General features: G+C 36.3%; 1 protein-coding gene across 1 annotated transcript in view; it reads right to left on the bottom strand.

Annotated features, from left to right (window-relative positions):
* Positions 1 to 19,326, bottom strand: part of uggt2 (UDP-glucose glycoprotein glucosyltransferase 2) — a 638,028-nt gene that overhangs the window by 421,777 nt on the left and 196,925 nt on the right. The window contains exon 10 of the mRNA XM_028799549.2: positions 3,244 to 3,343. Within this exon, the coding sequence (XP_028655382.2) occupies positions 3,244 to 3,343 (100 nt within the window). The remainder of the gene's footprint in view (positions 1 to 3,243; positions 3,344 to 19,326) is intronic.

Here is a 19,326-nt window from a genome sequence, read left to right as displayed (position 1 = left end):
AGATTTTGCCACTCATAATATTGTAGCAATTTCTCGAATGGGTTTTTTCTGTTTTCGCAGCTTAAGGATGGCTTCTTTCACCTGCATGGAGAGCTCCTTTGACCGCATGTTGTCTGTTCACAGTAAAATCTTCCACATGCAAGCACCACACCTCAAATCAACTCCAGGCCTTTTATCTGCTTAACTGATAATGACATAACGACAGGCTTGCCCACACCTGCCCATGAAATAGCCTTTGAGTCAATTGTCCAATTACTTTTGAGCCCCTGAAATGAAGGGATTGTGTTAAAAAATGCTTTAGTTGCCTCACATTTTTATGCAATCGTTTTGTTCACCCCACTAAATTAAAGCTGAAAAGTCTGCAGTTCAACTGCATCTGAGTTGTTTCATTTAAAATTCATTGTGGTAATGTACAGAACCAAAATTAGAAAAAGGTTGTCTCTGTCCAAATATTTATGGACCTAACTGTATGTGAACCCCTGGGAATTATCTATATCTATATATATAAAATCCCTATGTGCGTCCAGATGTCCATGTGTGGGTGTCTTCTGGTGAAGTGCGCATGCGCGATATTACTGTCAGAGAAAGTTAGAGGCGTTTTACAGAAATACAAACCAGTATTACTGCGAGAGGAAATTAAAGGTACACAATACAGTGACGCATATTACAGCCACATACAAGCCAGTATTACTGTCAGAGGAGATTAAAGGCATATTACCGACGAGCACGCCTGTATTACCGCCAGAGAAAATTAAAGGTATATTACGGACGTACAAGCCAGCGGACGTACAAGACGGTATCCTTCAATAAGGGCGCGCACAAAAAGGCGAGCCTCAAAAGGGCGACCTCAATTGGGCGCAGCGAATAAAGGCGCACATAAATAAAGATCTGCACCTTTATTGCTCTTCACATATTCCAGAGCCATTTGAACTAAATTATCTATGAACGCCTTTATTCGCCACGCTCAACTGAGGTCGCCCTTTTGAAGCTCGCCTTTTTGTGCGCACCCTTATTGAATAGAGCCGTACAAGACTGTATTACTGTCAAAGAAAATTAAAGACACACAATACACGGCGGCAGCCCACGAAGAACGGTCAGCTCAGCAAGTAAACATCAACAAAAGAAAGGCTGAAAGAAAGAAAAATACGACCAACAAAAAGAATGAGGTCAAAGTCCCTTGCCATTTAATATAGACTTTTCCTACTAATGTTTATGCACTACTGTTCTAGTGCCCGTTATTGTAACGGGCTAAATGACTAGTTTATGTATAATTCCCATATAAAAAATGGTCGTATCTTCATGTCAGTCACAATAATGAACAAACACAGTCTCCTATAACTAAAGATACACAGATTTTCAGAGAATTTTGACCATATTGACTAAATCGTTCAAACTTTGAAACTGAAGGTTGGAAAAAGTAAGTGAACCCTAAGCTAATGACTTTTTAAAAAGCTCATTGCAGTCAGAATTTAGCACACCTGGAGTCCATTTAATGAAACAAGTTTAGAGGTGTGGCCTAGAATTACTTTAATTGATAAAAAACACTATAAAGTTTGAGTTTGAGCTCATTTACAGATGGGAATCATGCCTCTCACAAAAGAGCTGTCTGAAGAGCTATGATCGAGAATTGTTAATCTACATATGGCTGGAAAGGGTTGCAAAGTCATCTCAAAGATTTTAGATATTCATCAGTCTACTGTTAGGCAAGTTGTCTATAAATGGAAACAATTTGGTATTGTGGCTACTCTGCCTAGAAGTGGGCACTCTGCCAAGATGACTCCAAGAGCACAACGCAAAGCCAGCAGTGAGGTAAAGAAGAACCCTAAAGTGACAGCAAAGGACTTGAAGAAGTCATTAGAACTGGCTAACATCTCTGTTCATGAGTCAACTATACACAAAACATTGAACAAGAAAGGAATCCATGGCAGGACACCAAGAAGGAAGCCACTGCTATCAAAAAAGAAACATTGCAGAACACCTGAAGTTTGTGAAAGAGCACTCGGACACTCCACAACGGTACTGGGAAAATGTTTTGTGGAGTGATGAAACCAAAATTGAACTATTTGGGGGAAACAAGCAGAACTTCATTTGGCATAAAAAGGGCACTGCATATCAACATCAAAACATCATCCCTACAGAAAAGTATTGTGGAGAGAACATCATTATTTGGGCCTGCTTTGCTGCATCAGGGCCTGGACAGCTTGCCATCATTGAGGGCAAAATTAATTCACAAGTTTATCAACAAATTCTCCAGGATGATGTGAGGATGTCTGTCCGTCAACTTAAGCTCAGAAGAGGCTGGGTGATGCAACAGGACAATGACCCTGCAAATCCACAGCACAATGGCTTCAGAAGAACAAACTCTGCCTTTTGGAGTGGCCCAGTCAGAGCCCAGATTTCAATCCTATTGAGATGCTGTGGAATGACTTGAAGAGAGCCATACACAGAAGACAACCAAAGAATATGGAAGAGTTAAGGAAGTTCTGCAGGGAAGAATGGGCTAAAATTCCCCCCCGCACAATGTGCAGGTCTGATCTGCAGTTACAGGAAGCGCCTGGTTGAGGCCATTGCTGCCAAAGGACGGTCAACCAGATATTAAATCCCAAGGTTCACGTACTTTTTCCACTACCAGTATGAATGTTGAATGCATTTGTAAAATAAAGACATGAAAGAGTAGAATTTTTTGTGTCATTGGCTTAAGCTCATTGTGTATATCAGTACCTGTGACTTAGATGAAGATCAGATCATTTTTTATGACCAATTCATGCAGTAAACCAAATAATTCCAAAGGGTTCACATACTTTTTACTTAGACTGCATTATCTATGATTAAGATAATGCAAATCAAGGACAATAGTTTCTTATTATTATTAAAACATTATTTTAAACTTCATACTTTTTCAAAACTATAACTACTAACTCCGTATTCATGTACTAGTTTTAAATGAAATCTTCAGTAATGGCCACTACATGACTGAAAAAAATACTTTTCATATTCAGTACATAGACATTAATTATATTATTTTAAAAAATAAACAATTTGATCATATTCTACTTCAAAAAACACTTAAGACTTTATGGTTAGAATTTACAGTACTTTAAAAAATAAACCATTTGGATTAAATACTACTTTTAAAAATATCCAGCAGTACATTCACTTTGCATTACATAAAATTTAAAAAAAATTAAATCAGTATATAATTTTGATTTGTGTTCAAATATATGTAATGAAATTAGCCATTACCTTGCTTTAATAGGAAAATTTTGACTAAGATCTCTCATTATCTTCAAGGCATCATATTTTCGAGCTGAGGTAATAAGAGCTGCTGCCTGGAAACTGAGATCTAAAACAGATAATAAAAAGCCAAAAGAATTTCAAGGAAAGATTGCATTTAATAACTCAACTAATGCTAACAAAAACAGTTTGCTTTATCAGCAAGAAGTAAAAGAATATAGGGGCAGTGTTGGCTTTACATCAGCAAAAAACTGGAAATATAATTTTCTGGGTGCCATCTTATAAGCTTTTATTTCTCACCATTTCAAGATTTAAAAAAGGATTTATTCCCTGGTTCTTGCTGCTTGGATAACAGGCAATATGACATTAACCTCAATAATGCATATAAATGCAAAAAAAAAAAACAATTTTACAGTATATGTTGATTAGATTAGGTTGAGCAAGAAAATCTAAACTGGACCGTTGTCAGTCAGCATGAACTATGTACATTAGAATGCCCCAAGAAGGACTAGCAAAAGTCTAAGAATGATAAATATATAAACGAGGAACGCAGTGTTTGAACAGGTCTTAATTTCCACTACTAATCAAGAAACCCTACAACTATTAGTTTGGATATAATACTGTAACTGACAATTCTGTAAAAAGTACTGCTAGAGAAATTTAAGTCTGAACCATAATTAACAAAGAGAGACTTAACTGATTTATTCTCAGCTTTGAACAGGTACATATGCTAGAATAAAGTGATAAAGTGCCCTGGCACTTGATATATCCCTTTTCCTCATCATTAACTGCCATAATTCTCCTTTGCCGGGGTGGGAAGACATGAAGATCTTAAGGATCCACCAAGGTATATAAAATAATCTTTAAATCACTATACTTATACAACTAGTATATTTAATATAGGATTTAACTACACAAAACACCAAGGCTAAGTAAAACATGTAGTTTAGCCATTGTGAAGTGGTGGATTAGCACATTTTCGCTTTAGCAAAGTTAGTTAACATGCTGGCAATGTGACAAACCCTTTACATAAGAACAGTCTTTAAGACATATGTTGATCTTAAATAAGTGTAAAAAGGCCATGAGAAAACAGTGTCTATTAAAAATCTTAAAGGCTTCTGGCCACAAATGCATATATTAATATTTCCTGAAACGAGGACAAGGAGTAGAGAGAAGCTGATGCCTGTTGGATCTAATTCTGGGTAGATTTCAGAGAGCTTCAGATTGAAGAGTCATATACATTGTACAATTTTAGATATAGCTCTACCACAAATCGAATGTAATGGGGTCAAAAAATGAGAGTTTTTTGGTTTATTAAATAAGACTCAATATTTAATTTGCTGTTTTATTTTACAGAAAATGTAGCTTTTAAGGTGAATAAACTGTGTGACAAAGACTATAGCTATACTATATAGGCCTTATATGGGAAAACTAACATTGCTTTTAATTGAGAGCATTTCACCAAGGGTTTGGCAAAAAGGTATGGAGAACGTTAAATCCAGGCAGAGTGTAAGAGCACAGGATAAGAAGTGCTGAAATGCCAGCAATTTAGCTCAATGATGACAACATACTGTCAGGAACAGCCAAGGGAGAGGTGAGCAGATACAGATGAATGAAGGCAATTATTCGAGGAGCTACTGAGAAAGGTAAACATTTTACAGTCAAGTATAAGAGAACCTTAGCAAAGGGATCCACTACATCTGTTATTCTTTTGAACCATCAGATAAACAAATCAAAGGGGGATAAAAATTAATTTTAACAAAGAATTGAATTCTGGGATGTGAATAGATATGCTAATACAAAGAACCCTGGGAGAAATATGCAAATGTATTTCAAACATTAGGAAGAAGTGTTACCTGTTCTGTTTAAGCTAAACAGTTTGCATATTTCTGTGAGAAAATGTGAAATGAGGGCTTTTGTACATTTGTTATAATAAATATAAATCCCCAAATTTAACTTGCTCCTCATAATTAGCTTAAAGTAACTTATAGTTGACAGAAGTATAAGACCAAGGGTAAATTCCCAATCATCTGATTTTTGGCTAACGTCAATTACTAATAATAGCCATCAACCCACAGTATAAAACAAGGCACCTACTGATTTGATGCAGATATTTATTTAGCCATGGAGAGGAATAGACGTGAGACAGACAATATGTCTGCTTTCAAAATGGAGGAATGAAAAAAATTATTAACATAAGAACACTGTTCCTGTTATGAAAAGGACATTTATAAAGACACAATGAAAATAACATGCTGCCTAAGGATGAAAGTACAGCGCTGCTACAAAGTGAAAATTCAAGCAGACCAAGCCTGCTTTGTTATGGTGCATCTTTTTAAGGAATGACTTAGTTGGATTAAGAAGAATGAACTCTTTAAATTACATCGAGATCTCTCTAGTGGTTAAACTGAGGCAAAGTTTGCTGTATCGAACACTGACTTGAATCATTCAGGTTGTATCTTTTCTTCTACTTTTGACTTCTAGTATTTAATACCTAGTTTCTCTGCAAATAACAATTAAATTTTGAATATTTCCTCACTGAAACTTGCCTTTGTTATTGATATTATCTGCAATCAGTATGCTTGTTTGAGAGATTTGTGATTTGCTTAGCTCTTTCAAAGGAAGAGATCTGGCCTTGTTGGACTTTGTCTTTTATGTTTGTTAAGATGTGAGCCGTGCACATTCTGATAGAAATGAGTAGCCATTTCAAGGATAATGAGGTAGCCACTTTCTAACCCCGCTAATGTTTAGAAACTGAGTTCACCAGCCTCTATTGCTCTGTTTGATTTGTGCAGCCCTTTCAGGGAATGTGCCCGGGAAAGTATTATTGCTTGCTCTGTTTTGAAGCTTACGTCACCAGCCTTGGCCATATTGCTTGATTTGACTTGTGTGTACAGATATGAGTAATGAGTGGATGTCAAGGGTTGTACATCAAGGGTCACATTTTAGGCATTTCTAGTATTAACTTGTCCACCAATATAAACAGAAGCCTAGAAGTTAAAATACCTTTTATGGACACTTTTAAACCCCAAAACAGGAGAAACAACATATTCTCCAATACAGAGTTTCCATTCATTTTCTGTGATTGTGAGACAAACATCTTCATGAAGACATTGTCGAAGACAATCCAAGATAAGATATTTTGTATCTTTTGATGTAATTTATAAATGTTGTGACAGTGTGCACTGGATGAAATAATAATTGTATTTATTTTGAGCCAAAAAGATTTAAAGCAAGGTCTTTAATAGGGATTTGACAGAGGACTCATCAGAGAACAGAGCAAGGGTTAATAAACAAGGTTATACATTAACTGGTAAGTACAGGGTGGCCCATGAAAAAGTGTCCCGCATCCACCGAGACGACTCCCATCTTCTCTGCCACCAAATTGGCGGCTGCAGTCGCGTCGCCTGCCTTGTTTCCTTGCTGTCTGACCCCTGGAAACCACTTTTGTGGTGGCAGTGTACTGAAGTGGTCAGTGCATACAAATGCAGCTGAAATTAACGACATGCTACTTTTTTGTGAGCCACCCTGTATAAGGAACAATTGAGAGTATATCAGGAATTAAATTTCTCAAAACCAGATGTGTTTCCTTAAAAATTTGATGAATTCTAGAAAAGTGTTTCTTTTCAAAAGTTTTTTAAGTTCAGACACATATGATTATGATGTCACAGGTTGACATCACACAGCTTATCAACCTTGTAGTATCACAGAAACACAAAATGAAATGAAATTCATAAAAACAGCCAAACAAAATGTGACACCAGAAACACTTGAATGACAATTATTAGTCACTTAAAAAAAATTAAATGTTAAAAAACTTACCAATGTGCTCCTGACAAGAACTTAACCCTTTACATTTGTTAGTAACATTAACTCTATGGTAGCTAAAGAGAGTAAGCGAAGAAATTAAGTTGTACTACAATGAATAGAACTCATGTTTTGCAGTTAGTAAAAGGATTACTTCTGCAGAATGCCATATTAGTTATAGAATTGTATAATAACATGAAAATGTCTCCAGGGGTTTGAGCTGTACGTAAATCACTCTGCATTCGGAGTTACTAGCTGTGTTACACAGCTTCACCCAGGAAATGTCCTAAGACAATAGGCCTCGGTTATTCAGATGTATCAAAAGTACTATGTAAGTAACTGAGTACTTCTCTGTATAAAATATTTGTTGTTTTGTTTTTTTGATTATTTTTTTTTTACCCAGGGGCGAATAGTTATTAGTTCACTGGAGTTCCTTACTCTTGAACATGCTACATACAATTGTATTTCAGTAAAACACTTCCACTGTGTATCAATTACTGTTTGTCTCACTGACTGACCTTAACATTTGCTGATGGTCATTGCAAATCACAAGTTTAAAGGAAGCACTACTTTTTAGAATTTAAACAGGAAATTAGTAGGATTAATGAAAATTTTGGATATAAATATAATCTGACATTGTAGCAGACCACAAAAAATGGCAGCTTCAGTCAGATTTCAATGTAATACTTTGATCTGTAATCTTGTACCATTACAAAATTTTGGTGGGTGTAGATCAAAAGCAACAAGTGCTGAACTGTGGTGTACTTTAATTTATTAAATACAGCATTGATGTTTACAGGTTGTACATTTACTGTATGTAATCCATGTAATGAACGGAACATTTCAAGCACTATACAGATTTGAACAGGTGAAAAAAATAATACTGTAAAATATGAACACTGTTCACCTCCTCTATGTTCTGTCTGTTGGAGACACCTTTATTGTGCTGCATAACTCTTTAAACCGATCAAGACATGCAGTCTCTCCAGGCTTGTGTTGAGCCCAGGGTTTGAAGTGGGCTAATAGGCTACCACCAGCAGTTCACTCTTTCTGCTTTGCGAAGCGGAGGGCAGTGGCACATCTCAGTCTGACCTCCAAGGGGATTCCTTAGTTCTCCACAATATTGCATGTATTTTACCAAAATGCTGCCACAACCCCCCATTCTTTGAAGTTTATGTATATAAGAACTCAACAATCCAGCATGAATTTATTTGTATTTTACATCACATCAAGAGGAGTAAGAAGAAGCTGTCAGAATAGCATGTAATGCATTTACCCAAGGAGACTTCTTGCTAACTACATCTTTGAGTTTTGCCGAACTTTTCTTCATCCACTTCACATCTCTTTTTTCCTGTGCTGGCCAGCTACTGTTTTTCCCTTGCCTGCAGCCCCATTTCTCTTCACAGTTATAGCCTCAGCTTGTACAGTGGCGCTGTTCTGCTTACGGCATTCAGTTGCATGAAAGGTACTCCCTATTACTCTGAGCAATCACAGCTAAGATGAAAAAAGGACACACTGCCTAAGAATACCCCACTCACTACAGCTTTTATTACCGACATATATCAAGAAATCAAAAAACACGTGCCATCTTTTTTTTTTTTTTTTTATCTCTATGAGATCAACAATTTTAACCAAATCTGTCATGTCATTTTTGAGACTTTGGGTATTTATATATTCTATTGTGGATATCCCTAAATACTGATATAGTGTGGAATGTTAGAATTCCAAACTATGTTAAACCAGCAGCTAATGTTAAATGCCTCGCAGGGGCCAAGATTTCTGACATAGAGGCCGCATTAGACCGTGTCACTGACGATGAAGTATCTGCATGCTGCATGTCAGCACTAATATTTATTTACAGCAAGCTGAGGTATTAAAGAGGAACTTCGTCTCTCTATTCACCAAAGCTAAAATAAAATGTCAGAATTTAATTGTATCTGGCCCCTTACCAAGATTATATAGAGGGGATGAAATTTATAGCAGATTGCATTCCCTTCACTGCAGGCTAGAAACCAAGTGTGCAAATAAAAGCATAGTGTTTGTGAACAATTGGTATGATTTTTGGGAAAGGCCTGAACTTTTCAAAAGAGATGGTCTTCATCCTAACTGGAGAGGATCTTATGTATTATCCCAAAATATGGCAGCAAAAGTGCCTGATTGACTAATCAGAGCACCATCCAGGCCACAGTCATGTGATCTTAAATCACAGGCTGTTGTTTATCCCACCTGTTACTATCCTGAAGCTGTTACCCATAATCCCTGTTGTAGGGCATCCAGTAAATTTAGTCTTGATGCAAACCTTAAATTACTCGATAACCAAAAAATAAGATGTATAATTAGACCAAGGGATAAAACCAGACCCTTCATCAGGGGCATCTGTAATAGAAATTTACTTCAAATTAAAACAAAAAATATATCACCAGTTCAGAAAGAAGCATGCAGTTTTAAATTCGCTTTCTTGGCAGTAAAGCTGTTTTGGTAAATGATATTATATTAAATACAAAATCTGATCTGTGTCTTCTCACTGAAACCTGACTTAGTAAATGTGACACTGTTCCCCTAGCTGAGGCGTCACCAGATGGATACTTGTTCCTTCATAAGTCTAGAGATTCTGGTCGAGGAGGAGGCCTTAGAATAATTCATTGTAACAAAATGCAAATCACATCTAAAAATTTAGGCGACACAATTATAGTGTAAGTCTACAGATCACCAGGGCCATATTCATTGTTCATGACTGAATTTAGCAACCTTTTATCTGATTTGGCTATAAATTATGATCATATAGTACTGATGGGGTATTTTAATGTACAAATTGATGTGGAAACTGACACTTTTAGCAAATGTTTTACTTATTTGTTAAATTCAGTAGGATTTTATCAGATTGTCAAAGGTCCAACTTATAATCATAATCACACATTAGATTTAATAATAACTTACAAAGCTGAAATTCAAAATTTAAATATTGCTCCATTAAATGAAGTTATTTCCGATCACTACTTAATTACATTTGATTTAGTCCTGCCCTTGCCAATGCACTCACAGATTAAAACAAAGGCAGTGCGACATCTAGATTGTAATTCTGCTTCAAAATTTATGGATACTTTGAGTAAGTCGAGTGTAATTGTGGAAAACCATTTAGATCAGTTAACATCAAATGTAAATATGGAAAACAATTTAGATCAGCTAACATCACATTTTAATGTGACCTTGAGAGATGCTCTGGACGCAGTGGCTCCCCTTAAAACAAAAGTGATCAAAGCACATAGAAACTCTCCCTGGTTTAACGAAAACACTCAAACTCTTAAATTAGAGTGTCGAAAACTGGAGCACAGATGGAGAACAACAAAGCTATATATGTCTTTCAAATTGCATTAACAGAGAGTGTTAAAAAATATAAAATAGCTCTCTTTAAAACTCAAAACAAATTGGAATTCAGATCTACAGTGCAAAATACCAACAGATATTAGCAGTACAGAACTTCTTCAATGAGAAAATTAAAAATATAAGATCCCAGATCTCAGTATTACAGTACAAACCACATACTAGCTTAACAGACCCCGCCTCACATTGCATTCAGCACTTTAGTAATTTTAATCCTGTAACTGAGCAGGAAGTCTTAACTTTAATTTCTAAAATGAAACCCACTACTTGTTCCCTTGATCCAGTGCCAACAAAACTAGTAAAAAGTGCAATGGATGTTCTTGCAGCACCTATTCTAAACAATAATAGTTCATTATTGCATGGGACAGTACCTGATGCACTAAAAGTGTCAGTCATTAAACCATTATTTAAAAAGTCAGACCTAGACCCACACATACTAAATAATTATAGGCCTATTTCAAATTTACCCTTTCTCTCTAAAATACTAGAAAAAGTAGTTGCCAATCAGCTTCAGTCACACCTTACGCATTACAATTTATTTGAGAAATTCCAGTCTGGTTTCCACACTGGTCACAGTACAGAAACGGCACTAATGCAGGTTATAAATGACATTCTGATATCCTCTGATGAAGGAAACTACACTGTAATTATGTTGTTAGACTTAAGTGCAGCATTTGAACTATTGGCCATTCTATTTTACTGCACAGGGTAGAAAATGATGTTGGCCTTACAGGCACTATGCTCGCTTGGTTTAGTTCTTATTTATCAAATCGATTCCAATATGTACAGAAATGTGCTGAAAGTACTCCATCATTATACACAGAAGTGAGATATGGTGTCCCACAGGGCTCAGTACTGGGACCTTTACTGTCTTCACTTTACATGCTTCCACTCGGATCTATCATTAGGAAACAATGTTAATTGATATAATTAATAAGTTATACCTTTCATTTAGATCAAATGAAGTTTCTCTGATGTTGTCTTTAATTAGTTGTGTTAGTGAATTAAAGGAGTGGATGGATGAGAATTACCTATCTTTAAACACAGATAAAATAGAGATGTTAATGGTTGGAGGGAATGACACTGATCACAACAATATTTTGTCATCATTTAACTCAGTTGGAATCACCATTAATTTTACTGAATCAGCCCGCAATCTAGGAGTTATCTTTGACTCTAGCATGTCATTTAAAGCACATATTACAAAGTTGTCCAAATCATGTTTCTTCCATCTTAAAAATGTTGGGAAATTAAGGCGCTTTCTAAATAAACAGGATTCTGAGAAATTAATTCATGCATTTATTTCTAGTAGGACTGACTATTGCAATGCGGTGTTCACTGGATGTTCAAACTGTTCTTTATACAGCCTCCAGTTAATCCAAAATGCTGCTGCAAGAATTATTACAAGAACAAGAAAATACGAACAAATAACTCCAGTTCTTAAATCCTTACACTGGCTCCTGGTTAAGTTTAGGGCAGATTTCAAAATCCTCCTTTTAACATATAAAGCATTAAATGGCCAAGGTCCAGCTTACTTGTCTGAACTTATCGTGACTTACAGACCAGAGCGCACATTATGATCTCAAGATGCCGGTCTGCTTATGATTCCAAGGATTAATAAAATAACAGTGGGAGGTTGCGCTTTTAGTTACAGGGCCCCTAAACTGTGGAATGGTCTGCTTGCTACTATAAGAGATGCCCCTTTGGTCTCAGCTTTTAAATCCCGGCTGAAGACTCACTACTTCAGTTTAGCATATCCTGACTAGAGCTGCTGATTAACTGTATAGACTGCATCTCTATTGTTAGTAATTAGCACTAAAACATAAGTAATATGATACTTATAATTTGCTACTAACCCTCACCTATTCTGTTTCTCTTCTCGGTACTCAAATGTGGCACTTGGTACCACGGCCCACCTGCCAAGTTGTTTTGCCTGCCTAAGGTAAAGTCATCCCGGATGGAGGATCGCAGGAATCGTACTGTAGAGGGGTCCTTTCATCGGATTGGCTGGCCCAGCGCTGTTTCAGCTGTGGAATGGCCAAATGGGGAAGGCAGCTTGATGGCTAAGGTCTCCAGGACTCTAAACAAATCCAAATCATATTATGTGATATCATCTACTGTTAAATTCTGCTCCGTACTTGTAAAATTTGGGAGTTTTTCCTTGTCTTCTTAGAGAGTCAAGGCTGGGGGGCTGTCAAGAGGCAGGGCCTGTTAAAGCCCATTGCGGCACTTCTTGTATGATTTTGGGCTGTACAACAATAAATTCTATTGTATTGTATTGTATTGATATATCAAAACACCCTTTCTCAGTGGATACCTATTGCGCTATATATATATACCATCAAATCAAATTTCAATCTTTACCTAGTGCTACTTTAGCACTAGCCATACAACATGTATACAATCAATTCTGCAAAAGAATAAAGCAAGTGAGTGAAGAATATTTTCTTTTTACAAATGTGACTTCACTCACCCACTGCAGCATGCCCTCCCATTTACAGGCAGGCATGAAAAGGCCACACAAACTAGCAAATCAGTTGAGGTAAAGGAGAACATTTGAAACTTTACAAGTTGAGCATCACCTCTCCTTAATGGTCTTGTACAGTGAATTCATTTGTTTTTTTCCAATAAACAGGAAGAATAGCATTGTTAAAAAAATATAGCACTATTGAATTCTATTTTGTAAAATTCGAAGGTGCAGTCCCAGAAATGCGTCAATCCATAAAACTTATTGCATCTGAAATGTCTGAACTCTGTCTGCTTCATGTCTTTGAAATCTGTCATTTGTTATCTCTGTAACCTTGTAAACTGGTTTGACTTTTTCCTTAAGCCTTGGCTACTGCAAACATATCTTGTTATGTTTCCCCTTTGATATATTAGAAATTTTAAAACAATGTGCAAAGTTGTAATTTCCTTTCATACATTTCCTAAGCTGCCTATGCAGTTATTATTTTTGTATCATCTGGCTTTCACCTGCATCCAAGGAGATTTACAAATTCGTTACAACTGTTACAGGCATTTTTTTAATACTACAGGCTGGTTAAATGCTTACTTAGGGTCAGAAAATGAGACAAAAACATGAACAGGCACTTTAGGCTGTAAAGTCCAGTGCCTTAGCAACTAAACCATACTTCCGACCACTTCAGGAGCACAGTGACTTGTAATTTGATGAACATCATTTTTCTTGTTTTACTCTTATGAAAGCCATCAGTTCACCTGAGCTTGAGGTCAGTGAGTCACTTACTGTAAAGTATTGTTCCTTGATATGTCTTGATATAAAGCATTCTGAAAATAACACGAATGGACATTGTCTTACTTATAGTACAAAAGGAAAAGTTTCCCTTTATGATCTACAAGTTCCACAATAACAACCAGTTGTGAGTTTAGGATACAAAATAGCTACTGTATAGTTCATATTACTTTTCTAAGTGTGTTTCTGCAGTACTCTGTCATTCCTAAAGGGATATATGTCACTCAAGAGTGTTTTTTACAGCATTACGCAAGGAAACAACCTCAATGACATCCCATATATGCCTTTGTCCTTACTTTCAGCAGCCCTCTCCATATGTTCCTTGGTCTTTCTGAGTCCTTTTTTCTTGTCAGTCACATTTAATGCTCATCTTTTGATGCTCAGACCAACTCCATTTTATCTCGACTATCTGAGTATTACTTTACCTCCATCTATTCTCAAAATACTAACAGTTTATTCTACATTTCTGTTGATTTTCAATGGCTTCTAGTCTAATTGATGTATTTACAATGTAAATATTTATAGCCTGTACGTTTTGAGCAACATGGGGATCAGTAAAGATACAAAACATTTCTTGTATTTATTCCAAACCTGATTTAATAATTACCTACAGTGATACTCCTGCTATACAACAAGCATATACTAATATGATGTAATTTCATTTTATTTATACAGGGAGGTATTTCTTGACAATACAATAAAGTTAGAGGGGCATAAAATAAAGCTCTGACACCAACTCAGAAAAATAGTAACTTAAATGAGATTGAATGAAAATACTAGTGGATTACTGTTTATCTTACAGATGGAAACAGTATTATGCAATTTACATATCATTTATGTATACCATATTGAGCTGTATTATATTCTATTCTGTATTTGTTTAATGTGCCTGTGTACCCAAAGTCATCAAACCAAACTCCTAAAATATGAAATTGTACTTGGTAAATACAGTTATTAATATTGTGATTATATACTAAAAATATTAAAGCATTGCTTCCTCTGGAACAGTCTAATCTATTACTTATGTATAATTTCCATTTGTGGTCTGAAGGAGCGACTAAACTTGGGCTAGAAGCATCAGGAACCAGATTAAAGGCAGCCTTTCATAGACTAGAAGTTTATTGCTGTTCATTTTGACTTACAAATCCAAAGTTAATGACACTGTTTATAGTTACAACCACCTTACAGCATATCTGCATAATGAAAGAAACCCCCAGAGAATACCCTAATACATTCAGGAATAATATGCAAGCTCCATACAAAAAGCACCTTAGCCTGGAAGCAAACCAGAGTCAAAGAACTGTGAACTAACATTGCTATGTGTGGCACTGAAGGTTTTTTAGTTTAAAGATGACCAAGCATCACTGGCTGTGTTATAATGGGGAAGAACTACTTTTAGAGCAGTTTTTGTATTCTTTGTTTCTTGAAGAAAATTAACTTAATGCATTTTTTTACATACAATACAGATTATTATAATCAATGACTGTGACAGAAGGGGCTCTTAAGGTAGTACCCACAAAAAACAGAAAACCACAGAATGATCAAAAATGATGCCTTTTCAATACATAAGTTATACTTTACTAGGGTTAAACAATGGAAAACTTAAAAGTTCAAATAAACAATGCCAAAATAAATGTTAAACAAAACCTAATGATCTTTTGGGCCTCCCTAAACGGCTGTGGATTCCTGTCTATCTGGTGAGGTGGCTTGTTCGCTTCAGGATCACATGAAAGCACTCATCCTCTCACCTCTATTTTCCTAATTTCTCTAGTCTATGCCACTCAGCTCATAGTTCAGGTTATTATTCTATTTCTGGCTGCAGTACTGAAACTCTCTCTTGGAAGGTTTCTTAAACTACTACCAAATTCTTCTAACTTTTCCAGAACATAGCTGCTTTCCTATTTCCATTGGCTTCCAAATTTCAGCAAAGCTCTGGTTTCAAACTTTGGCTTGAACTAGAGGTCTATGCATGTATCTGATTCTCTATACTTCCAGATTAGGGCTCTACTTATGTCCTTCCATAATGCCTTTGTTATGCTTTTTACCTGCCTGCCAAGCATTCAGCCTTTTGCCAGATGTGCTAAATCTGCATTATACTTTTCTTCAAATCTTGACCTCAAAACTATAGGGTGAATTTCCTAGAATTTCTGAATTTACTAAAATTCAATGTCCTCTTTACCAAGCATCTTGGAACATCTTATATTCTCTACCCTTCTGGTCGATGTCTGTAGTTGTACTAGTTCTACTGACTGACAAGCAAATTCTGCTTTGTTTGATTTCTAGCATTTCATCTTGCCTAGAGATTAACTATATTACTACACTTCTTGTTGTCTACCTTGAATTTAGTTCTCTTTTATTTTTCAATCGCTCAATATCTACACTTGTAGTATCTAAACTATTTAAACTTGTATTAAGGGATCACCTAACTAAATAAACAATAATCTTCCTCTTAGCAATTGAATGTGCATTTCACTCTCTTCCAATTCTGCACTCAGTTAGCCTCTGACTGAAAAGTGGATTTAAATTCCCTCCCAGAGTCACTTCTAGCTCAGATTGTAAATGACATGTAGAGTCAGGAACATATTTCAGTTTGCTCCAGGAGCACAAGGTATTGGTGTCCAAGCACTCTTGATCTTTCAGTTTCCCTCTTAAGAGGCAATGTCTCCAAAAACTGCTACTTAACTGCCTTATCCATCAGACCCATTAGTTTTCCTAAGGGCACTATTAATGAGGAAGTGTTGCCACCTATACTATTTCTCCCCTGACCTCACTAAGTTATTGGGCAAGGCATCCTTGACTACTGCTGGGTTATATGCACCCTAGTAGCCTAAGCAAGCATTGCTTAAATTCTCACTCTTACATAGTGCTGGGCGGTATACCGGTTCATACCGAAAACCGTTTTTTATTTTTTTTATGATATGGATTTTTCTTATACCGCAACACCGGTTTAAATTGCCAAAACGACGTTCGGAATGTGGCGCAGCGGGAAACTGTTCAAGTGGGGACCTTTTTCACTGCTACACCGCTAAACACAGATTTGTTGCACTAGGGCTCTTTTTCACTGCTACACCACCAAATAGTGGGCGGTAGCATAGGTATATGGAGGACTATTTCGGACAAAATTAAATAAATAAATAAATGCGCAAATAAATTAAAGTTCTGTGAAATATGAAAAATGGACAGAGAGCATTCCGAAACTGAAGCCGACGATAAAGTTGAACATGAACAACAGAAGAACTTTTGCCGAAAAAAAGGAGTCACATCCGTCGCCTGGAGATACTTTAGTTTTAAAAGGTCAGATGAGTAAATACTGTTTCTATACTACTGGATAATACTGCAAGCCAAGTTGTACTTGTTTTTGTACTTGCTAGTGTATGTTTTGCTTGAATTCATCCTGCAATGTGCTGGCGACTCGTTCAGAGATGGGCGCAACTCTGAATGGATGGCATAATTAAACATGTATAACGAAGATATTTTTAAAGTTCTAAACACTCCGTCGGCTAAGTTAATAACTGGTTTTAATTTCACAAAGACGTTTATCGTGTGGTGATTGGTAATGTGGAGAAAGAAAAAGGAAAGATAGGAACTGGGGTTTTGGTAGAGAGCAGGAATATCATGAAGTGAATGGATTCTGTGCGGTGATTGCTGCAGGCGCCTGCTCTTAGTGCGGAGGAAGTCAGTTTAAGAAGCGTAGTGATTAACGACTGGGTCGGGGAACACTTAACACAAAGTATTTGATGTGCTGCATTAACTTATGACGGGGTTTGAGAAAATCTAGTAAATTAAACATTGATTATAGGATGAAGTTTAGTTTACAACATTCTACTTTAATTATAAAATAAACTATGAGAATAAAGTGGAAATGTCGACTTTAATCTTGACAATAGCGTCAACATTAAAGTGGAAATGTCAAGAATAAAGTCAACATGTCGAATTTATTCTCGACATATAGTTTGTTTTTTTCTTCCATGTCCATATTTTTTTTTCTTCACAGTGGCCCTAATGCGCTTCCATAGGGCTATACCACAAACAGCATTATAAATGCAAGTTGCAGTTTTATTATTTACTAGCAAAATACCCGCGCTTCGCAGCGGAGAAGTAGTGTGTTAAAGAGGATATCTAAACATATATATACATATATATACATATCTACATATACACATATCTATACATATATTTTATATATATATATATATATATATATATATATATATATATATATATATATATATATATATATATATATACACATATACATATACACATATCTACATATACATATATACATATATATATATATATATATATATATACACATATACACATCCACATATATATCTATACTAATATAATAAAAGGCAAAGCCCTCACTCACTCATCACTAATTCTCCAACTTCCCGTGTAGGTGGAAGGCTGAAATTTGGCAGGCTCATTCCTTACAGCTTATTTACAAAAGTTAGGCAGGTTTCATTTCGAAACTCTACGCATAATGGTCATAACTGGAACCTCTTTTTTGTCCATATACTGTAATGGAGGAGGCGGAGTCGCGTATCGCGTCATCACGCCTCCTACGTAATCACGTGAACTGAAAACAAGGAAGAGCCCCAAAGAGTGCTGAAGGAAACATTCATTACACAATTGAGAAGGCACAAGAGAGCGGCTCACGTGAACTGACTGAATGCAGCACGAGTGATCACTTCGATACTGCAGAAACAAAGCACGGTGTAAAACTTAAGTTTAAATTAAGTTTATAGAAACGCTACCGCTGCCGTTTGCAATACCATATTTGCGAGATAAAAGTTTAATGAAAAACGCTCCCGCTGCCGTTTGCAATACCATATTCGCAAGATACAAGTTTAATGATTAGACACGAGGTATAAACGAGACTTTGGATGACTTTATAACGGATTAAAAATTGCTGTAGCGAGAAACTTTTAAGTGCCGGGTCTTAGCTAACATTAAATAAAGCCGTGGACATCGCAACATCACACAAGACAGCGGCTCACGTGAACTGACTGAACGCAGCACGTCGGAAACAAAGCACCATGTAAACCTAAAGTTTAAATTAAGTTCATAGACCTACAAAAGGTTGCCATTGATTTGAGGCAAGATTGCTTTTCTCCTGTACAACTATACGTTGCATTCTCAAGAGTATGCTTGAACGGCTTGGTCATATTACAACTGGAGTGCTGAACTGACAACGTGGTATACAAACAGAACTATAACAATCGTAATAAACGAACAAAAAAACAGCGGACAACCCGTGGATTAAATAAAAAGGCTGCTTCCATTGGCGAAGCAAGGAAAAAGGAAGACCTTATATGGCATTCGTTTATAAAACAGCGGAGAGGCTGTATGAAGGCAGCTTCACAAAAAAACAGATCCTTAACAAATTGTTATTGGTATATTTTCCCTCAATTTAAAAAGGTTTTCTTCTGAATAAAAATTTAAAAGCAGTACTTTGCCGGTGCGAAGCACGGGGATTTGAGCGACTGACGCATACAGACATATTCATGAGTGCAGGTACTTCGGAAACAAAGCACCGTGTAAACCTAAAGTTTAAATTAAGTTCATAGACCTACAAAAGGTTGCCATTGATTTGAGGCAAGATTGCTTTTCTCCTGTACAACTATACTTTGCATTCTTAACAGTAA

Source organism: Erpetoichthys calabaricus, chromosome 4 (assembly GCF_900747795.2).
Source record: "Erpetoichthys calabaricus chromosome 4, fErpCal1.3, whole genome shotgun sequence".
NCBI lineage: Eukaryota > Metazoa > Chordata > Cladistia > Polypteriformes > Polypteridae > Erpetoichthys > Erpetoichthys calabaricus.
The sequence above is the reverse complement of the archived record's forward strand: the minus strand, read 5'-3'. Positions and strand labels throughout refer to the sequence as shown.